Consider the following 24,138-nt stretch of genomic DNA (forward strand, 5'->3'; position numbering starts at 1 on the left):
TATTCCCGAGTCTGGCTCGGGGTGGAAGTTTTATACCAAAAGCGGTAACCCCGAGCCAGACTCGGGGACCGCATCGCTGAATCCAGGAGGAGGTTTACTTACCTTCTCACTTGGATCCAGGCTGTACGAGCGGCTCGCCCTCCGCTCGATGTATCACGGAGCCGATCTCCGTTCCCTGCGAGCGTTGCGACGCACGGGGACGGAGATCGGCGCCAAATTCAAAAAGTGAAACACACACATTACGTACAGTATAATGTAATCTTACAGATTACATTGCTGTATGTAATAATTTCACACCCCCTTTGTCCCTGGTCTGCCCAGTGTCCTGCATGCAGTTTTAGATTATAAAAACTGTTCTTTATGCTTGGAAACTGGATATTGTCCATAGCAACCAAAACTGTCACTTTATATCAAAAATGATTTTAGACCAGCTAGAAAACAGCGATAATAAATTGTAATCACTCGCAGAATAAAGTGATTGTGATTTGTGGGGAGATCCGTCATCAAATACTGAAAAGTAATGACAGTGACAATTCTGCAACTGAGCAAATTTCAGTGTTTTTTATTTGATTACATTATTGAATAATTTTTATTATTGTTCTATTATTATTTGGTATAATTATTTATAGTTATTTATTATATTATAATTAATGATTTCATTTTTCAAACTTTATCATACCCGGGATGTCTGCTAGACTCTGGTTTAGACAGATTTAAGTGAGTTATTCCTAAGAATTACAGACCTACAATATAAAACGCCAAATTTTCATGAAAAATAATTCTACCGCTTTTAACACCTAAAATCCTAAATAATCGTACCGCCAGGGAGGTTAATGGCATCCCAGTCTTGGTCGGTAGGGTTCACTATTGAGTTGGCCCACCCTTTGCCACTATAAAAGCTTTAACTCTTCTGGGAAGGCTGTCCACAAGGTTTAAGAGTGTGTGTCTATGGGCACTGATGTTGTATGGGAAGACCTGGCACGCAGTCTCCACTCTAATTCATCCCAAAGGTGTTAATCTGGTTGAGGTCGGGACTCCGTGCAGGCCAGTCAAGTTCCTCTTCCCCAAACTCGCTAATTCATGTCTTTATGGACCTTGCTTTGTGCACTGGTGCGCAGCCATTTTAGAACAGGAACGGGCCATCCCCAAACTGTTCCCACAAATTTGGGAGCCTGAAATTGTCCAAAATGTTTTGGTATGCAAACGCTTTAAGAGTTTCCTTCACTGGAACTAAGGGGCAAAGCCCAACCCCTGAAAAACAACCCTACACCATAATACCCCCTCCACCAAATTATTTGGACCAGTGCAGAAAGCAAGGTCCATAATTGCATGAATGAGCGACTTTGGGGTGGAGGATCTTGACTGGCCTGCACAGTCAACTCGATAGAGCACCTTTGGGATGAATTAGAGCGGAGACTGCAAGCCAGGCCTTGTCGTCCAATATCAGTGCCTGACCTCACAAATGCGCTTCTGGAAGAATGGTCAAACATTCCCATAGACACACTCCTAATCCTTGTGGACAGCCTTCCCAGAAGAGTTGAAGCTGTTATAGCTGCAAAGGGTGGGCAAACTCAATATTGAACCCGATGGACTAAGACTGGGATGCTACTAAAGATCATTTGCGCGTAAAGGCAGGTGTCCCAATACTTTTGGCAATATAGTGTACTTAAAGTCTATAAATAAATGTTCCCTAAAATACATGCAAACTTGTATACTTTGTTGTTTCATTCCAGAGTAATTTTTAGATTGTAAGCTCTAATGAGCAGGGCCCTCTGATTCCTCTTGTACCAAATTGTAATGTAACTGTAATGTCTGCCTTTATTTTGTTAAGCGCTGCTCAAACTGATGGCGCTATATAAAACCTGTATTATTATAATAATAATAATAATAATAATAAAAACACAATTTGATGAATAATGCTTTGAAATTTTGCATCTAACTGAAATAGATTATCATTTGCAAATGAAATGTCCCAGTTGTAGCTTCATTGTGTATGCATCACACAAATTGAAATTGCATAAGAAAAAAAGAAAAAAATATATGTGTGTGTGTAATATATAAATATATAAATATATATATATATATATATATATATATATATATATTTTATTTATTTTTTTCCTTCTCTCTCTTTTTAATTGCAATTGAGCAGCACCCTAAAATCCCATTTAACAAGGAGTAGTAGGTAGTTGAATGTGTAGGAGGTGAGAGAGTCCGCTGTACTTATACAGATACTGTAGCAGCTATGTTTATGTTCAGGTTGCTGCCAGGGATATGAAATATAGAGTGGTACTAGAACCACCATTACACAAAAAAGTAACCTATATTTAAAAAAAAACTATATTTTTATGTAACCTACATTTTTACAATGTATGTACTATTGAGCAACAATTGGGCGTTTAACTATAGTATTGAAAAATAATAGGAGAAAAAAATGTTTTTCCTGGTTACACCAAGATCTGTTTTTGAAGATGTGTGGAAACAAAATATCTCATTGTTCTTTCTATTGTTTTTGGTGTATTTACAGCGGAAGAGATTGATATCATGAAGAGTGAGCTGGAGAAGTATGGCATTCAAATGCCAGCATTTGGCAAAATTGGGGGAATCTTGGCCAGTGAGCTGTCGGTGGATGAAGCTGCATGTGAGTACAGACTGTTGTATTTTTTTCCATTGTAGATGGCTGCTAGTATTTAGACTTAACCTGCATGAAAAGCGAGCTAACTTTTACTTATTAACTTTTTTTATGACCGTATTATGCATATATGTGTCAGCGCCTTAATGCCCTGTTGCCACATATTTTCATTGCAGTCTTGTTTTGGTGTGCGCTCCATCTCCAAAACTGTGATTGAGCTACAGTTTACAGTCAACTACTGGGAATCAGGAGCTGGTAGGACAGGCTCCCAATGATGTCAGCGTTGTGCATCCAATCACAGTGCTACAGGATTAGGAGCTCCTCCTAACCACCTTGGGCACCACGGTCTGTTTAAAGCGCTAGCTCCTGTTGACATAAATGGGTCAGTATCTGCTGAAATTTGAGCTGTGGGTTGCCTCACTTGCGCTACAAAAAATAATGCTCCACAAAAGTTTATCTTTCAGTTGACTTTTTTTTAAAGGAGCTGGTTGTAAAGTTTGCAACCAAACCCTGCCTATATCCAGATCAGGGGCCCTCCAGTTGTTCAGGACAACAATTCTACAATTCACATCATGCCTAGTCGTGTATGAATGTCAGTTTTACAATGCCTTAATGGGACGTGTAGTTCCACAACAGCTGGAGGGCCATAGTGTGGAGATCCCTGATCCAGATATTCAGCTTCCACTGGAGAGGTCCCTACTGAACACTGTAGCCAGCAGCGAGACTTCCTCTATCTGTGCGGTTTAGGAATTGATCGATTTTTCTCTTGTTCAGCCCATTGGAGAGCAGCTTAACTTTATATACAAAGTAGTGAAATAAAAATATGTTCCTCACTGGTATTTTGTGTTCTTGCACAGAGTGGAAGCAGATATTAGATTAGTGGGCATTGATGGTAACCTCATTGTACAAATGCATAACACTAGCCCAGGGTTTCCCAACCAGTGTTCCATGGAATTCTAGGGTTCCTCCAGAAGTTGCTCAGGTGTTCCCTGAGCAATAGGCAATTTATGCCTGTTAGATAAGTTCCCACTGACACCACTGATCTTTTTAGCTGTCTGTTAGGGGGTAATTATTCCCAATGATAAATATAAAAAAAATATAAAAACACTACACACCAAAATGAGTTTACTACAAATTTATTGAGCAATAGGCTCAAATAGTACAAGCATAATCGCCCATACTATCCCCATAAAGCCCAACAACAACCAGGTAACCTAAACCTGTCAGTAGTACCATCAGTGAATACTTCATGCCATGTGTGGATGTCATAAGTACTCACGGTCCTCCATTTATGCTCCCCTCCATGTGATTAAAGTCCGCTGTTCAGCTGATCCAATCGTAGGTGGCTGGTCTCTTCAATACACAGTCAGCTGATTGAGCCACGATGGAAATGCTTGAGCTTTCTGAAAAGATGGGGTTGATGGGCCAGATGATAAGGGGGGGGGGATTTCTGCATCTACCTGTTTCGTCCCAGGGGGCAAAACTTTGTCAGGACACCCCCTAGATCAGCTGAACAGCACATGGCGCACAGCAGTGGAGTATCTGGAATCAATTAGGACTCAATCATACACAGAAGATTTGACAGACCAGTGATACACGACTGGAACAGTCGATCATCACACAGCATGTGAATCCTGGAAGGATTTCATTACACAAAGGAGAGCTGTGTTCTTTGGGAACAGTAGAGCGGACTTTAATCACCTGGAGGGGAGCATAAACAGGGGACCATGAGTACGTATGACATCCACACATGGGATTAAGTATTCCCTGATGGTACTACTGACAGGTTGAGAACCTCCCTGTTCTATCACTCTCCTCTGTCAGGCCTCCAAACTCTGTTATCGGCACGCTCCCTAGTAATGCTTCAACACAGATTTAACTGCTAAATATGTGATCTCTCACACATACCATCATGGATTATCTTATCAGTTTATAGTCTGACTGTCATAGATAAGGCTCTTTCATACATCTTATGTAACCAGCACAGTAGCTGGACGCCGATTTTTGAAATCTGAGCTCCTATTGCAGCTGTAGGGCTTTTTTTTTTTTTTTTTTGTCCTCTATTGACTGACCCTTTTTGACTGGTTTAGTGGGTATGTGCTATATGTTGACCGCCTCGGTGTTTATGAGTGCTACCTCTGAGTTTTGTTGGGGTGATTTAGGGCCCTCTGGTGTGTGGGGGGAGGATGGGCTCTTTTTCTTTCCCCTTTTGTAAGGGTAGTCCTAGGTTCTAGTCTGGGTGGAGTCCTTTGGGGGGACTCAGGTGGTTGTTAGGCTTTATGGGGATAGTTTTGGTGATTATACTTGTACTATTTGAGCCTATTGCTCAATAAATTTGTAGTAAACTCATTTTTGTGTACAGTGTCTATTGTGTTTTTTTTTATTTCTTTTTTACGTTTATCAGTAGTTGTCCTTGGACAACACCCCCCTTATTTATAGGGTAAATACTACTCCTTTTTACCAGTGGGCGTCCCATTTAAAATTTTATTGGAAAAATTACCACAAGGGAAAGAAGCATTCTTCCCGTTGACCATTACATTAATGTATCATGAGATCTAGATCTGGTCATTTTATATCAGAAGTTCCCTGAGACCGGGAAGTTAATCCAAGGTATCCTCTGTGTTGAAAAGGTTAAAGTCTGCGCTAGACCCTCCTCTCACACTTTGCTTAGCTTATTTGCTCCAATTAGCTAACTGTTTCCTTGCATGGAGTGCATTAATGCAGATCGCATCCGCTGGTCTGGTAATCATACAGCATCAAGCAAACTTCCAGCAGCTGCAATAACATTTATTAATGTGCTTGAGAGGTTCTCAGAAGCTCTGATGTTTGCTATCAATTTCTTTTCACTGGACTCTGTTTACAGACTACTTGCTTTCATCATCTAGTTAGAAAGTATTCCTGGAGCTAATCATCAGGGTTAAATATACAAATTACTCTTCAGGCAGTTTAGGAAGTTTGCCAATTGTCCCTATTCTTTGCATCCAGCAGGAGAACAGTGATTACTTGCCCAGATAATGCCATAAACTATCCAGCACAATGGGTTTTCTAGAGCCTTCTGTTATGTTCAAAACTACACTTAAATGATTGTTTAGAAGACTCAAACAATGGTGTAATAATATAATTTCAATTCCACAGCCAATACATAGTCTTTTCCTTTGTGGTGTTTTGTTTACATTAATGTCTGTCCCAACCCATTCTGTTTAAATATGTCTGAAATAAAAAGCTTGCTGAGTAATACATTCAAAGTCATACTAACGCTTATAATACTACAGAATTAAAGCGGAGTTCCACCCTAAAGTGGAACTTCTGCTTTAAGCACCCCCCCCCTTACATGCCGTATGGGTAGTGGGTGACTACTTTAGAGAGGGACTCCCTGTTCCACTTCCTGTCCCACTTCCTCCTTCTGCCCACGAGCCTCCTAGGTGGTCCCTCCCTCTCGGGTATCTTTTCGGACATGTGAAAGGTCCCTGAAGATTGCCTGTCCACTGGGAGAGCGCAGCGCAACTTGCACATGCGCAGTGCGAATCTGGCCGTGAAGCTTCAAGCTGTCATGGCTGGGTGCCGTCAGAGCCGAAGAGAGGAGCGAGGCTCTGTGCAGCCGCATCGCTGGACCATGGAACAGGTATGTTTCTGTTAAAAGTCAGCAGCTAAACTTTTTGTAGCTGTTGACTTTTAATAATAATAATAAAAAAAATAAAAAAAAACTAGAACTCCGCTTTAAATGTATTTAACTTTTTTTTTATACATTGTAGCCTTTTTTCTTAATCAGGAGACTTTCCATAGTTGCACAAAGTATATATTGAGAACTGTAACAGATGAACCTTGTGTGAGAAGTCAGGTGGCCAAGTTGGACGTTTTCAGCTACTTTCCTTTTGGCTCTCCATTGAAAGGGAATATACGAAAACTTGTGACAGTGGTTGAGATTTAGAGTCCGTTCATACAGGGGCGACTTCTCGTCCCGTTCTGTACTATGGAACCGTTCTAATAGGAGCGACTCAAGTTGCTCCGACTTACAAAAAGGTTCCTTTACTACTTTTAGAGTGACTTCAGACGACTTGCATTGACTTCTATACAGAAGTCGCGTGCAGGTCGTCTGAGGCAGTCGAGCTGCAAGTCATGCTGTGAACCGGCTCTTACTGAAACCAATGCACACAGAATCTGGTGCAGCTGTGCATAGTAACCAATCAGCTTCTAACTTCAGCTTTGACAATAAAACCTGGAAGCTGATTGGGTATTATCCACAGCTGCACTAGATTCTGTGTGCAGCAGTTTTAGTAAATCTCCCCCACCATGGTCGTCGCTATATTTTTTCATGTATGGGAACATAAAACAAAGCACGTGTTACATTGGCAAATGAAAAACACTTAAATGTTTGATTGGCAAGCTTACACTGGGAGGACATGGTTTAAATGCGATGTATGGGATATTTTTATTTTTTTGTTTGCAGATTAATGCTTAACTAGGTGGATGCAGCATCGGTCCCCTGCCTGCTCTAACACTGAGAACCAAGCGATCGAACGCCGCCAATTGATTGGTTCTCAGGGCTCTGTAAGCAGAGAGCTGGTGACTGAGTCACCGCTCTCTGTTCTGCCCCCTCCTCGCTCACTGGAGCGCTGAGCTGTGGGAGAGGGTGAGAGCGGCCGGCTCAGACTCTCAGTGGCTCGCCGAGAGCCTGAGTCAGGTGGCGGTCCAGGCATGTGGGCAGATCCTGACTCCATTGTCACAATCTTGCCCGAGCCTGGACCAGCTCTGTGACATCAGCAAACAGCAGACTTCAGCCCTCAAACGAGCTTTGGCTGTACTCCTCTAATTTTACTGGTTCTGGCAGTGACATTCAATAAATGGCCCCCAAGAGTCTTAAGGTGACTATACCTAGATTTGTGACCACTAGCCTGACCAACTGATAGAGTGGTTCAGTGTGTAATTTGTACATACATTTTTCAGTCTAAATATGACCAAACTTGGGCCAAAATATTACATTCTATTCCCCTAGAACAGACTTTCCTAACCTTTTTTCAGGGAAGCCTTGCTAATAACTACTGTATAGCTAAAGCGCACGGTACAGCAATGTGATGGTCAGTATGGCAGAACATTACATTTGCGGTCAGCAGGAAGACTCTCTACCTTTACAGATAGCTAAAAAGATCAATTGTGTCAATAGATAATGATCTGAGAGGCATACATTTCTCAAGGAAACTCGGCAACCTCTGGAGGAACCCTAGATTATAAAGGCTGACCTAGAAGACATTCCCAATTGTTGTTTCTATCAGATGTACTGTAACTCAAGGCAAATGTAGACTTCTACTGTAAGACAAATTCTGTATGGAAGCATAATAAAGGAAACCTTGTCATGAGAGAAATCCAGGAGCTCCTATTGCCAACTTCCTTCTAAAAATGCTAGTTGAGTGCCTTCACTGATGTGGAACAATTATGTAGATTAGGAAAGTCACGAAATGTGGACGTCCTATCTGTTGGCCTGTCCAGGTCAGTGTAGAAGCTTGAGGGTTAGCATGACATCCAGACAGCTAGTATTTTCAGAAGGAGAGGTCAACAGTGGGAGAATTTCTGGTTTTCCTATAGAAGGACAGTTTTTTTTCTTTTTTTTTCTTAAATCTGCACCATGTTTGCACACCATATCGATTCATTATTTAGGTGTCAGTGCTCCTTAGCTAGCCAGATCAAGTATAAATTCAGTGTTGAACCATGTCTTTTAAGGATTACTATTATTACATGCTGTCAAATTAATGAGAACTCTTAGGCAGCCCATACAGGAGTATTTTTTTCCATTCCACCAGCCGGATAAGCGAACCCCCCCCCCCCCAAAAAAAATAACTATTCCCCCCAATCCACACATTCAAGGTGGATGCTGGAATCACTCCAGCTAAACCTTTGTATTCCAACAGGCTGGTTGTACGGAAGTCGATTGGTTGATTTCTGTACAACCAGTCTGCCCATACATGGATCGAAATTCAGCCGGTCCCTGCTGAACCAGATGAATTTTTGTCCATGCATGACCATCTTTGGTAACCACATTGATGGTGTTTTTTTAGGATATGTCTTCTGTTTGGGTCTTAAAGTAGACCTTGCCATGCAATCCAATGTCTACATAAATGTCTGAGCCCTGTCCCTCATATTTCCCCTCTCCTGATAATTGCTGATTCAAAACTTACCTGTAAAGAGAAAGTTAGATCTATACTTGTCTTACACCCATGTTTTGCCTGCGGGGCTTAGATGAGGGTGACATGCCAGTCCTTTCATCAAGATCTTGGGGAGAGCCGAGCATCCTGAATACCACCAGAAGATGCTCTTCTAATCAAATGTGAGAGAACCACCGCTCCAGGCGAATTCACAAAACCAAGAAGCAGCTCCCCCAAGAACAGAGAAACCCAGGTGCAGGCACGGCATGTACTTGTTACAAATGATTGAAAAGCTCTGTACAGCCGCACTCCAAGATGAATTCAAATGCCTTTTATTCGTGAAACAGAATCACTCAAAAGTGGGTCACAGAAAAGCAGCAATAGCTAACGCGTTTCACACTACCAAGAGTGCTTACTCATACCTATGAGTGACTTATTCCGAATTTCTGACTGTATCCATATACTTTATTGCTGTTTCTTCTTCTTTTCCTTTCAGCATTTCCAGACATAAGGGTGCCTTTAGGCCTTATGATTCATATGTAATACAGCAGGTGTTCAGATGGACAGTAATGTAATCCTATGGCTAAAAGCAATGTTGGATTGTTTTGTGAGCCATGTGTGACTCACAAAAGGGAATCTCTGTTCTTAGTTTTACTTTTCTTTTTATTTTACAGATGGAGCAATTGTCAATATAGAGGATCATAAATAGTAGACATATTGGGGTTGATTCACTAAAACTAGAGAGTGCAAACTCTGGTGCAGCTGTGCATGGTAGCCAATCGGCTTCTAACTTCAGCTTGTTCAATTTAGCTTTGACAATAAAACCCGGAAGCTGATTGGTTTCTATGCAGAGCTGCACCAGATTTTGCACTGTCCAGTTTTAGTAAATCACCCCCATTGCTTGTTAAGTCCGAAGAGCACAAATGAATTTTTCTTCTATGTTCTGCAGTGCATGCAGCTGTCATTGCAATCAATGAGGCAGTGGATCGAGGCGTTCCTGCGGAAACCTTCACCGCACTCAAGAATCCCAATGCAATGTTGGTGAACCTTAATGAGCCTCTGGCTACTGTCTATCAGGATACACTCTATCAAGCAAAGCAGCATAAAACCGAAAATGCGAAGAAGCGGGTGAGTGACATATCTAAAACAATTCTATTTTTAATTGGAAGAGCAGGTCGATTTTTTTTTTTTGTTTTTGTTTTTTTGTGTTTTTCGCAAAGTGCTTGCATGTCTTGGTAACGAAATGATTTAATGTGTATCTAAAACCAGAACTTTTTTTTTTTTTTTTTTGTTATGGACAATTTTGAAGAGTTAGAACAACTGTCAGATTTTTATTACTGCCTGTGTCCCTCCTAGGAAGAAGCACTTTCTTTATTTGTCTGTCACCAGAACTAAAAATTCCTTTTTGAATTGTCACCAAAACAGGAATAAAATTGAAATGTTCTTTGTAGGGAGCCACGGTTGTGCACTTTGAGACGCCATTGCGACACTATGCTGATCCCAGGGCATAGCACTGTGATTTCCATACAGTGCTGTTCACTGCAGCACTGCAATGCTATCATTCATGTTGCAATATACTAACCTGGGAAAAAAAAATATTGTATGCATGCAGTAAACCACAACCATGCCTTTTTTTCCTTGTGGGTTGGGCTTTGCTTAAAATCTCTTCCATAGCCTGTCATCTAGTGTGAATGTGCCCTAAGTGGGGAGTCACTCCACGTTGGAGAAATTTTGTTTTATTTCCTGTTATGTTTACAGCACAGGAAGTGAAGGGAAATGTTCTAAAGAAACTTGACAGGTTTTCACTAAAAAAGTTTTGGCTTTTTATGCACTTTAATCTTCGGGATAGTCCTAGGACAGTGATGGTGAACCTTGGCACCCCAGATGTTTTGGAACTACATTTCCCATGATGCTCCAGTACACTGTAGAGTGCGTGAGCATCATGGGAAATGTAGTTCCAAAACATCTGGAGTGCCAAGGTTCGCCATCACTGTCCTAGGATTACACTGCCTGATTATCCAAGCAGTTTGTAACTTGATTACAACCCCCTTACCAACAACATAGTTATTTAAAGTGATTTTTGTAGGTCAACCACCACTGACCAAATCTTCTTTCATTAAATCCCAATTCTGGCAACAACAAAAAAAAAAAGTTTTCCCTTGCAGTGGGCCTGTGCTCACACTGCAAAGGTTATAGGGGCTGTAAAGGCAGAAGGTTTTTTTTATCTTAATGGATTCTATCCATTAAGATAAAATGCCTTCCTTGTGCAGTAGCCCTCCTAATACTTACCTGAGGTCCCTCTCTGTCCAACGATGTCCACGAGCCATCCAGATTCTCTTTCCTGGTTGGCTCCTGCTGCTGTCAATCAGTCAGATGGGCAATCAGGAGAAAGGGGGCAGGGTGGGCGAGCTCCATGTCTGAATGGACATGGGAAGCTGTGACTCAGCTCAGGTGTCCTCATAGCAAGCTACTTGCTGTGGGGACAGGAGGGAGGATCCAGGAGCCCCAAAGAGGGACCCGAGAAGAGGAAGATCCAAGCTGCTCTGTGCAAATCAACTGCAACAGAGTATGACATGCATGTTGTTTTTTTATTGGAAAAAAAAACAAGCCTTTACAATTACTTTAACTGCTGGTTTTTGTCTAGGGGATTGGCGAAGGGAGATATACTTGCTGAATTCTCTGAGCCTCCTTACACAAGACCAGTCGCTGTGGCTTCTGCCAAACCCCCACCCCCCACGGTCTTGGGCAGTGGTCTATTACTGATATCATCATGCCCGTAGACCAGCTCTTGGCGTAAGGATGTCTGGGACGGTCCACCAATAGATCATAAGGGAGCAGCGTTTGCCGCTGGAGTGGAGGATCAGGTGAGTATAAGCTTTCTGGTCACCCTTGGACAAAACGAGCAGTTAACCCATGCAATGTGGGTTTTTTTCTGGTCGGCTTTTTTGTTTTTATTGCTTTTTTTTTTTTTTACGGAGATTGTGTGGAGAATCAGCCTATGTGCCTGTCCAGTTTCCATTCATTTCTGTACCAATGAATAATAATTATCCTTTAGTAATTCTGTTCATTTTTCTCTGCCCAGAACACGTCAGAGAATGCAGGAGAAGAGCGTGATGTATATGAGGAATTGCTGACCCAAGCAGAAATTCAAGGAAATGTCAACAAAGTCAACTGTAAGTGCTCTGCTTCATTACTGAATAGTTTCTCATTATCCTCCAGCCAGGTCTGTTTATTGAAGAGAACCGATAGCCTTTGGAAACTTCTTTTCTTGTTTGTTGAAGACGCCTATAGCCTTCGGAATTTTTTAATGTTTTTTTGTAAAAAAGGTAGCTGTAGAAATTCTTATCAAAGTGTGTTAAAACATTTCTAAACCTAAAAACAAAAATGTAATATATTGCAGTCCTTAGATGTGATGGCTGAATGAGTTCTATTTTTGGGGGCTTTTTTCATATGTTCTTCTTGCCTGTAAAAAAACAACAAAAAAACAAAACTTTGTGCTAGGGTGACAACACACTCTAACAGTACTATATCCATGGAGTATCAGCATTGTCACCCTAGGACAGGCCTACAGAACCCCCCAAAACCCACTACAAAAGTGTAAGGGGGTTTCTGTAGTTCACAGAATATAGCTGATAACAATGTTTGATTTTTAAAGTGTCTATAAAGATAATAAAATATATTTTTTAAAATAAGCATAATCTAAAATCCTACACCCCTCCTCTTCTGTGTCTGCCCTCATAGCAAAAAGCTTGCCCGCGCACACACAGCAGCTTGGCTCTGCCCCCCACTCTTTTCCTCACTGGCCTTGACTGACAGCAGTGGGAGCCAATGGCTGCCCAGTGAACAGAAAGTTACAAGGACGCTGGATTTCTGATGGGATGAATACATAGTTTTTTATCCCTTTCAAAAATCTACTTGGTCTGAAAAACAAATGCAGTCACAACATGTAAAGATCGGTCAGCTACAATATATTGCCTTGTATTTGGGTTTAGTTTTACTTTAGGTTAAAACTTTGTTTCTATGTATAGTTTGTAATGGTATATTTACATTGGGACAGCTATGTTTGCTCATTACATAAGCAGTCTTTGCTTCCTGCTGAGTTCATCTCATGGAAACTGTTCAGTGATTGGGAAAAATAAACTTTCAGCAGACTTCTGAGGATGACAAACCCTCACATCGTGTGGTAGGCAGAAACCATGTCCTCTATGCCTTGACAGTAAGCAATGTCAGCAGAGTTTTGTATTAATGGCCAGATATAGGCACGTTTTTCCTGAAATGTTTTCTTCGTTTTTTGTTTAATAGTAGGTCCACTTTAGCCCTGGTTCACACAGTGCGATTGTTTAACAGAAGTCTATGCAAGTCGCAGTCAAATCGACAAAAAGGTGTTCAGGGACCTTTATCAAAGTTGATGCGACGTGAGTCACGGCAGCTTGAACAGTTCCATTGCTGGCAATGGGGTTCGATTTGGTGAACGAGTGCTTAACCCGTTACTGCATGCATAACACTTATGTGCATCAGCAAAAGGCTTGGCTTTAATGCCCACACAGCGCACATATGAGATTGCATTCTCAGCACGGAGACTGAGCTGTCAGACAGCTCTTGGTGCAGGCTAATGATCGGTAGCCAGCAGGAACCGCTCCTGGTCATGTGACCATTGTGATAGTCAATCAGTGGTCATATGATTGCCGATCCTTCCCAATCCTGAGCGTGCAGAATTTTTTTAAGGGATTCTGGGCCAGACGATAAGAGGTTAAAGCACACCAAACTGACAGACACGAGTAGAGGAGAGCCAGTCGGCTGCTCTCATGACAGGATAGGTCTGTGCTGATTGCTTATCAGCACAGCCCCCCTCGGATGCCCACCCAGGACCACCAGGGATGGCCACCACACTGGACCAGCAGGTATGCCACCCTAGATCAACAGGGAAATGCCAATCGGTGCCATTGTAAGATGCCCATCAGTGAAATCCAGTGCCCATCAGTGCAGCCTGTCAGTGCCCATCAGTAAAGGAGAAATCTTACTTATTTACAAAATTTTAAAACAAAGAAAAACCTTTTTTTTTTTCCCCAACATTTTCGATCTTTTTTTTATTAGTTTAGCAAAAAATAAAAACCACAGAGGTGATCAAATACCACCAAAAGAAAGCTCTATTTGTGGGAACAAAATTATAAAAATGTAGTTTGGGTACAGTGTAGCATGACAACGCAATTGTCATTTAAAAAGTCACAGCACTGAAAGCTAAAAATTGGCCTGGCCAGGAAGGTGCCCAGTATTGAAGTGGTTAAAGTAACGCAGTGCCGTTTTGCAAAAAATGGCCTGGTCATGAAGGGGGGTAAATCTTCCAGAGGTCAAGTGGATAAAAATAATTTTCCATTCCAATACATTATTTTCCCCCAAATTGTCAAACTATTAACCTTTCGATTTCTCTGTTTTGTGTTTAGCGCAAGCAGCCATTGAGCGGATAGACAATGCTCTGGAGACTGGTAGCGCCTCGGTCTTGTTTGAGGCCCTTAGCAATCAAGCACTTGCAATAAGAGGACTGCAGAGAGACAATTCGGAGTGGTATCTAAAACAGCTGCAGAGTGATAAGCAGCAGAAATTAGAGGTAAGTTACTGGTCACATCACATATATGCTAGAGGTTTAATAGAAACTCCAAGCAAAACTATACAACAATTTGGGTTCAGTTGCATATTACTTTAAAAGTGTTAAAATATTTCTTTGTGTAAAATGTAACTGAAAATGTATTTTATTCCGAGTTGATGTGCTGTCAAGGAGCATGCAGATTCCTTTAAACACACATTTACTAAAGGCAAATCCACTTTGCACTACAAATGCACTTGCACTGAAAGTGCACTTGGAAGTGCAGTCCTTGTAAATGTGAGGGGAAAATCGGAAACAAGGGGAAGTTCTGCTGATTTTATCATCCAATCATGTGCAAGCTAAAATGTTTTTTATTTTCCTTGCATGTCCCCCTCGGATTTACAGCGACTGCACTTCACATTTGTAAATAACCCCCTGAGGTTAAAGTATATCTAAACCCAAAAATGTAATATATTGCAGCTTACCAGTGGTGACTGCATCCATTTTCTTTTTCAGGCTTTTTTTCCCCATGCATGTTATCGATGAAGAAGCAGTTGGGAGGGGGTGTCCTGTAGTTCACAGAAGATAGCTGGGAAGGCTGATAGGATTTATTGATATTTTAGTTCATTGCACAGGAAGTTACAAGCAGACAGGGTTTCTGGCAGGATCAACAGATATTTTTAAAATTTTGGCAAATACTTATATAGCCTGAAAAAAGAGAACCAATGGCATCAAAGCTAAGCACTTGTAAACTGCAGTATATTATTCTTTGTTCTTGGGTTTGGCTGTACTGGAAGTCAGCTGGCAGTTACTCTCCATATGTATAGAGAAAAGAGGAAGACTGCATTGTGTAATATGTTTTAAAAGTATTTATTGACCACTTCAGCCCTGGAAGGATTTACCCCCCTAATGACCTGGCCATTTCTTCAATACGGCACTGCGCTATTTTAACTGACAATTGCGCGGTCCTGCGGCGCTGTACCCAAATAAAATTGACGTCCTTTTTTTCCCACAAATAGAGCTTTCTTTTGGTGGTATTTTATCACCTCTGCAGTTTTTATTTTTTTGCGCTATACATAAAAAAGAGCGACAATTTTGAAAAACATAAACAATATTTTTTACTTTCTGCTATAATACATATCCAAAAATCTTAATATTCATCAGTTTAGGCAGATATGTATTCTTCTACATATTTTTAGTAAAAGAAAATCTCAATAAGCGTATATTGATTGGTTTGCACAAAAGCTATAGCGTCTATAAAATGGCATTTTTATTTATTTATTACTAGTAATGGCAATCAGTGATTTTTAGCGGGACTGTGACATTGCAGCGGATAGATCGGACACCTAGCTAACATTTTTGACACTTTTTTGGAAACCAGTGACATTATTACAGTGATCAGAGCTAAAGATATGCACTAACATTGTACTAATGATATTGGCAGGGACATTAGGGGCGATCAAGGGGTTAAGGCACGTTTTTACTGCATTTATAGGTCACCAATGTAAAAAGCAGAGAAATGCCTGTAATCTGCCCCAAAGAAGCTCATGTTCTTTTTTTGAGCTTAAGGTGTTTTGCTTCAGGTGACAAAATGCTCAGATGTGAACAGGTGCCATTGAAATGAATGGGATTTTGCTTGTTATGCGTTTTTTGGGGGGTTTATGAGCTGAAAACACTCAGGTGTGAATACAGCCGCAATGTGTTCCCTCAGTGTGTTTTCTAACTGTATGGGGGACTGTGTGACTGGGGAAACACAAAGATCCGTCTTCCTGCTGAGCAGGAAATCAGATCTTGGTGTCTTCTCCATCTCGGTGAGATCTGCCTTGTTTACTGTGGCAGATCCCCATTCTGTCTCTGCGGGAAACGATCGCGGGTGGCCAAAGAGTCCGCTGGACCTGCTGATTGGCTCCTCCACTGGCCAGTCAGAGCGCGCGCACCCATGAAAGCTAGTATGCGAATCGCCGTACCGGTGCAGCGATTTGCGCAGCTGAGCCACCTTGCCGCAGTACATCTGAGGTGGGTGGTCTGCAAGTGGTTAAAAGGACAGATTACACTTATGATTATGTTGATTCAAATCAGCGATGTGTAAACATTAGCAAACATTAACACACAGCGGCAGTCAGCACCAGCCTGCTCATACGAGATGACGTCACAAATATGTCTCCTCCCGACGCGTTTCCCCTTAACAGGCTTTGACTATACGTACTGCCAACTGACTTCCTTATATTTGCCAGTATCGAGCTATCCTTGTGAAAGTCGGTTGAACAGACATCTTCCCCAGCTTGCCTGCTGAGTCCTCCTGGATTAATTGAAGCTAGTGTGATCTCTATAACTTGAGATCCATGATATCTGGTAAGCGGCGTACATATGTGGTGAAGGCATTCATATGAGCACCGTTTTTGTCTTGTGTGCTTTTTTTGTTTTGTTTTTTATACACAACGATCTGTCTATAATTCATCTCTGAATCGGGTGTCCGTGTTTTTAAAACAATCTTAACCTAAGGCCCCTCTCACACTGCCGCAACTTAAAAGTCACACGATTTTACGGCCACGATTTGGACGCGTTTTCAGGGAATGCCTGTGTAAACTTGCGGTCTATAGACTTCAACTTGCATCAAAGTTGGAACAAAGTAGTACTGTGACTACTTTAAAGTCTTGAACAGATATGAATGGTTAATATTGGGAATCAATGAGGTACAACTTGTCTTGCGACTCTGATGTCAAAAGTGGCACAAGTGTGAAAGGGACCTAAGGGATTTTGTTTATGAACCTTTTCAAAAGGACACAGTGGGGGTTATTTACGAAAGGCAAATCCACTTTGCAATACAAGTGCACTTGAAATTGCACTGGAAGTGCAGTCGCTGTAAATCTGAGGGGTAGATCTGAAATGAGGGGAAGCTCTGCTGATTTTGTTATCCAATCATGTGCAAGATAAAATGCTGTTTTTTATTTTCCTTGCATGTCCCCCTCGGATCTACAGCGACTTTATTCCTAAGTGCACTTTGCACTTGTAGTTTGCACTTGTAGTGCAAAGTGGATTTGCCTTTCGTAAATAACCCCCAATGTTTGTTTAAAGATCTTTATCAAATTGATACATACACTACAAGGCAGAAAATTAGGCAGAATCGGTTGGAGTTTATAGCAGAATATTATGTACGGTGCTGTATTGGCCATATCCTCAGAGCCCGTACAAAGGATTGTGAGACAAAGCCGTTATCTGTCATGTGCATCCAAGTGCAGAAAAACACCATTAGTGGTGGTGTGTGATCACAGTGCTTTTGTAGACACCGTTTCATCCGGAAGTGCTTTGACGAAAGTCTCGGCACGTCATGTTTTGTCAGACATGTGAAATATAATGGCTTGTGGTGAGCACTTAGAATGCATTTGTCTGCAGGCATTGAGTGTGTGTGCCCAGAATACATGCACTTCAATCCAGGCATGCCCATCACTCCCTGAATGTATAGAGGTGTAGGGTGTGGATGTGCCTGTATGCCCGCAGTCACATGTATGGCTCCTGTGTGTGCACACACACTTATAAATAGACCACAGAAGGCTCTCTGTGTTACGCTCTGGAATTTGGGTGTGTGCGTTTTAAGGGAGTGAATGAAACTTTTTGTGTCTGACCTGTTAACTCATTGCACATAAATCATTCCCAGAACCCTGCATGTTTCAATCTCTCCAAAACCAGAGTTTAGGTCATTCTTTCCTCACCCCCCATAATGATGGCCTCTTCTCTTCTTGTTACTTTCAGCCATCAACAGTTTTTGTATGGATCTGATTTTTTTTTTTTTTTTCTTTTAATCTATGTGCTTTTTAATTATGTGAAATGTGGTTATTATAGTCAAATATTTGCACTGCTTTATTTTTTTGTTTATATTAAAGATAAAGCGGTATTAAACCCAAAACCAAAAAAGTATTATATTGCAGCTTACCAATAATTAGATGTGGTGGTTGCATTCATTTTCTTTTCCCCTTTGTTTTCACCTGGTGATTTGGACAGTAGCATACCTCCTGTATTAGTGAGACACAACTCTGGAAGAGTGAGCATTGGAGGCATAGCAGACAGCATTGTCAGTCGGGAGGTGTTAAAAGAGAACTAAAGGATCCCCCCTTTCATACTTACCTAGGTGGATGCTGCATCTGTCCCTCAGTGCCTCTACGCTGAAAACCGAGCGATCGAACAACGCCGATCACTCAGTTTTCACAGCTCTGTGAGAAAAAATCTGCTGACTGTCAGTCACACCTCTCTGCTCTGCTCATTCATTGGAGCGCTGGGCTATGGAGCAGCCATCTCAGGCTCTCCAGCCTGCCCATTAATGGTTCGAACCTCAGCCGGGTTCTGCTGAACCGGCCGAGATTCGAACTGTGTATGGCCACTTATCCTGTGGACCTTTGCAACCAGAACGTGCCGGAACTCCATTCCTCCACCTCCAGCTCTTACCCTCTGCTCCCCACTGTCACTTGTAAACCAGAAGCCTTCGGTGTTTACAAGGGACAGCTTTGTACTATCAGTTCCTGGACCCAGCAGATTCGGGCACACACTCACAGTGGGGCACATCTGGGACAGATCTCCAGAATCTGATAGAACGACGTCCCTGAAAGGGGAGTCGGAGCCGCATACACAGGGAGGTACTAGAGCGGGGCCAGGTGGGGGTGAGGAAGCTTCGGGGTTGGGGTTGCACACTCCTGAACTCTGCACTCTGTACATATTGAACCCTGCACTCTGCAGCATACGCCACACTCTATACGTAGCGTACCCTGCACTCTGTACGTAACAAACTCCTGAACCTTGCAATCTGTGTGTAGCGCACATCTAAACCACTCACTCTGTGGCTCATACAACAGGCCCTTTGAGGGAAACCCTAGTTCTGATGCAGCCTGCTCTGAATTGGAGTTTGACACCCCTGCTCTAGAAGATGGGAATCGCTCTAGTAGACACTGCTACTTCAGTGATCTCCAAAACCTTCTGGGTTCTCTGCCAAGCGGTTGCATTCTGCACACAGGAGGTGGAGAGGTGGGGTATAGGCATCCTGCTTTTCACCTCATCCATTCAGAGAATGCTTTTCTTTTATTGAGAATATGCAAAGCATTCTCTGAATAGCCCCTGTGAAATGTGGATGACTTCCTGTGTTCATAGTGCAGCAGGACAGATACTTGACACTGGACCCAGAGGCAAGTGTAGATCACTGGAGTAGCAGTGTCTGCTACAGTTATTTCCAGCTTCTTCCAAGCTGGACCCATGTAACTATGTAAAATAAATGCCATACTTGGAATTCTTTAACCCTTTGTTAGGGCAAACTGTATTCAAATCTAGTTTAAAACAGATAATGCATATCTTCCAGCACAGTGCAGACAGTGCTAATTGTGGCAAACATACCTCCTAACAGTCCTTATATTAGTAAAATTTTACATTGCTGGAATTTCCAGAACAGATTATATATAAAAAAGGTAAGGTGCAAATTTTTTTAAGTAATGCTATGTGAATGAGAACTTGTATGTGAAGTAGGTGTTATCCTGATTTGCCTGCAAAAAAAGAAATGCAACAGTTTTAGTGACTGTATGCTTTTCTCTGCAGTTTTTGTAGAAAATCCTATGTGCCTGACACATAAAAATTGTTATCCATACATTTTTAATAGGACAATACAAAGATGGCATATGGAATACATTCATTTTTAGCAGCCAATCAGGAGCCATTTCTTAACTTCTTCACTGCATTTGAGCACCACAAACCAAAACCATGATTTAATTAATTTTTAATATTCTACGCAAATTCCCCCACTCATCCATGTCTCCATGCTTTATTTCACTTTGAAAAACAACCCATGGCTATTTTGCGTAAGGGCAGGTGATTAATATAACATTTACTTCCTGGAATCCATCTGCCCATAGCTCAGCCATGCAGGCAGGAGAGTGTGCTTAGCTGACGATTTCTTCTCCTTTCCTCTTCTCCCCTCCACTCCTGAAGACCCCTGGGATGTATGACATGATTTGCCTAGGCAAGAATCCAGGAAGTAACTAAAGTGTAAAAAAAAAAAAAAATTTATAACAAGAAAATATGATATACTTTCCTATCTATTTACTTATGCAAGCAACATGAGGATTAAAAATAATTCATGTTGAATTGAAGAGTGAAATTCCAATTTAATTAACAAGATTACAGTAAACTGCAATCTAGTTGCTACAGTGTAATGCATTCTTTGTTATAATGAATAAGTCTGATCACCTGAGAACCCACACTGAACAAACGAGGGGTGCCTCTCGAGGTTCCTGTGTGTCCCACTGCAAGGGTGCAGCCAGAGAGAAGAGCCCGTTCTGGCTCAGCGCAAGCACTATAAGGGAAGGAAGCAACCCTGAGTGCCGCACACCATCGGTCCTGACGGTCAATACAGTAGAAGCAGCCACTCCCCCCGATGTGTTTTGCCCTGTCCGTAGAGCTTAGACCCCTTTCACACTGGGGCGTTTTTCAGGCGCTTTAGCGTTAAAAAAAAAGCGCATGTAAAGCGCTTGAAAGAAGCCTCATCTGCAATCCCAATGTGAAAGCCCAAATGCTTTAAGAGCCCTTTCACAATGTCAGCGCCCGAAAAACGCCCGTAAAGCGCCACTTAAACTAGCAGCGCTTTACCAGTGTTTTTCGTGCGCTATTGGGGCACTTTTAACCCATGCTAGTGGCCAAATAAAGGGTTAAAAGCACCCACAAAGCGCTGCTGCCAAAAGCGATTTGCAGGCGCTTTTCAGGTGTTTTGCAGGCGCTTCCCATTGATTTCAATGGGAAGGGGCGCTTCAGGAGCGGTGTATTCACTGCTCCAAAAGCGCTGCAAAGAAGCTGCTTGCAGGACTTTTTTTGACGCCCTGCCAGCGCAGCGCCTCAGTGTGAAAGCAGTTGGGCTTTCACATTGGGGTTGCAGATGAGGCTTCTTTCAAGCGCTTTACAGGCTTTTTTTTAACACTAAAGCGCCCGAAAAGCATCTGAAAAACACTCCAGTGTGAAAGGGGTCTTAGTCAAGGAGGTCCTTCATGACTAAGCTCAGTGGGCAGGACGAAACACGTGGGGAGGGCTGCTTCTACTATAGTGTCTCTCGTGTCCTAATAGTGTGCGGCACTTGGTTGTTTCCTTCCCTTATTCTGATCATATGAGGAAGCAGTTTTTTGAAGTGGCAGCAGAGTGGCACATCAGTGCAATGTGTGCAGTGCTCCGCTGTCCTTGATCTGCTCTGTACTGGGATAGCACTTTCTAGATTTTTTTCTTTAGTTCTTTTATATTCATTCTGTCATTACATAGATTACAAAATCTTACAAAATATGGTGTCACAGTGCAATTATATCACATTGAATGTGTTACAATTCGTTTTTTTTTTTTTCTTCAGAGTGGCCTCAGCGGACCCTTACAGAAGGAAGAGTTGCAGGCTGGAGTGGATGCTGCCAATGGCTTGGCTCAGCAGTTACAGAGAAGTAAGGAGTCATAATGTGATGTATTCCCTGTCTGGTTGGAACTGTGTAATAGCAAGAATGAGCCAGCTGCACAGCGAGTCTCCTCCACAACATTAGGCACACATGGCAGCCGTCCAGGTGTGCCTCTCAGCCTTCAGCCATGCTGGCTGGAGACAATGCATTCCAGCTCTATCTGTGGAAATATCTACTCTACCTCTTATCTGGTGAGAGCCAGCTATTTCTGTTTTATCCTCTGCTGCTAGTGAAAACAATGTGGGCTCTTCACTGCTAACTGTGAGATGAAATATCATCTTGTTAAAATGCTGCAGAAAGCAAACATCAAACACGGCACCAGCAACCAACACCAGAGGAACCATTTCTCTGGTATATCAAGGTTCTGGATATGTGACCTGAACAATGGCACTGGAATCGGAGGATTGTAGTAAGTGTAAAAAAAAAAAGAAAAAAAAAGCATAACCTGGTAAATAAAAGTCTCAGCTGTACAACTATAAAGTATAAGGCGAGGACTACACTCCCTCCAGTGTTTGACCTTGGTAAAAGATGGGCGCTCGTAGTGATGTAGCAGATAGTGGTGTGCAAAGCACAGTAAAACGATGAGACCACACCAGCACTCTATTGCAAAAATAAATGTATTTGTGCACTGTAAGGGAAGGAAACCACCCTGAGTGCCGCACACCATCAGGTCTTGACAGTCACTATAGTAGACGCACCTACTCCACAACGTTTTTCGCCGTGTCCATAGGACTTAGTCAAGGACTAAGCTCAGTGGGCAGAACGAAACATGTGGGGGGGTGGCTTAGCCTGGATGGAGCTGGGCTGAGGCTGCTTCTACTATAGTGTCTATAGTGTATCCTGAACAATAACACTTCACAGAATCGGAGGATTGTAGTAAGTGTAAAAAATAAAATAAAAAATATAACCTGGTAAATATCAGGACAGTCACTATAGTAGAAGTAGCCACTCCGCCAATGCGTTTTGCCCTGTCCGTAGGACTTGGTCAAGGACTAAGCTCAGTGGGCAGGACGAAACATGTGGGGGGAGGGGGGTTAGCCTGGATAGAGCTGGGCTGAGGCTGCTTCTACTGTAGTGTAACCTGAACAATAGCATTTCACAGAATTGCAGGATTGTAGTAAGTGTAAAAAAAAAATCATAACCTCGTAAATAAAAGTCTCAGCTGTACAAATATAAAGTAAAAGGCAAGGACTACACTACCTCCAGTGTTTGACCTTGGTAAAAGATGGGCGCTCGTAATGATTGTAGCAGATAGTGGTGTGCAAAGCACAGTAAAACAATGAGACCACACCAGCACTCTGTTGCAAAAATATAATTTTTTTTATTTGTGCACTGTGACATCAGTCATATAAGCCTTACATTTAGGGTCATGTGGGATCCCTTCCTCAAAGTGACACATTGACCACTATGTTACCTCGAGGAAGGGACTCTGTGGGGCTCTTTTCACACGAGCGTTCCGTTTGTTTCATCAGTTCAGTCACATTTTTTCAAAGAGAAAACATATCAGTTTACATCATTATTTTCATCATCATTATCAGTTGTACATCCATTTTTTATTTTTTATTTTTTTTACATCCGCTACCATAAAATGGGCGGCACAGTGGTGTAGTGGATAGCACTGTCACCTAGCAGTAAGAGGGGTCGCTGGTTCGAATCCCAACCACGACACTACCTGCCTGGAGTTTGCATGTTCTCCCTGTGCCTGCGTGGGTTTCCTCCGGGTACTCCGGTTTCCTCCCACACTCCAAAGACATGCTGATAGGTTAATTGGATCCTGTCTAAATTGTCCCTAGTATGTATGAATGTGAGTTAGGGACCTTAGATTGTAAGCTCCTTGAGGGTAGGGACTGATGTTGAATGTACAATGTATATGTAAAGCGCTGCGTAAATTGACGGCGCTAAATAAGTACCTGAAATAAATAAAATAAATAATACATTTGTCCATCTACATCCGTTTTTCAACCGTTTTTCTTTTAACGGAAGAAAAATAAGGCTTTGATCCGTTCCAAAAAGTGAATGTAAATGGAATATCCATTTACATCAGTTTTTTTCATTAGAGATGCATTGGTGTCTGTTTTTTCATTCATAAACGGATGACGGAACACCTTGTGAAAAAAGGGGCCCAAGGCTGAATTCACACTGGCGTTAAAAGCAGACATTTGAGGGGCATTATTTACGCTCCTGTAATGCCTATGCGCATACCTCACAACTTTTTGAGATGGGAATGAGGGACACCTATTAGCAAACCTATGTCGGCATAGGACACGCCCCCCTGCCACACCCCTTTAAAGGAGAATTCTACAAAAAAAAAGACTAGTTAAACCCACA

General features: G+C 42.1%; 1 protein-coding gene across 1 annotated transcript in view; it reads left to right on the plus strand.

Annotated features, from left to right (window-relative positions):
* Nucleotides 1-24,138, plus strand: part of IQGAP1 (IQ motif containing GTPase activating protein 1) — a 275,070-nt gene that overhangs the window by 138,867 nt on the left and 112,065 nt on the right. The window contains exons 7-11 of the mRNA XM_077473422.1: nucleotides 2,528-2,641; nucleotides 9,719-9,897; nucleotides 11,852-11,942; nucleotides 14,211-14,374; nucleotides 21,714-21,798. Coding sequence (XP_077329548.1) covers nucleotides 2,528-2,641; nucleotides 9,719-9,897; nucleotides 11,852-11,942; nucleotides 14,211-14,374; nucleotides 21,714-21,798 — 633 coding nt within the window. The remainder of the gene's footprint in view (nucleotides 1-2,527; nucleotides 2,642-9,718; nucleotides 9,898-11,851; nucleotides 11,943-14,210; nucleotides 14,375-21,713; nucleotides 21,799-24,138) is intronic.

The sequence above is a fragment of the Lithobates pipiens genome, unplaced genomic scaffold, assembly GCF_037356315.1.
Source record: "Lithobates pipiens isolate NorthernLeopardFrog02 unplaced genomic scaffold, aLitPip1_a1.2 Scaffold_8, whole genome shotgun sequence".
Taxonomy (NCBI): domain Eukaryota; kingdom Metazoa; phylum Chordata; class Amphibia; order Anura; family Ranidae; genus Lithobates; species Lithobates pipiens.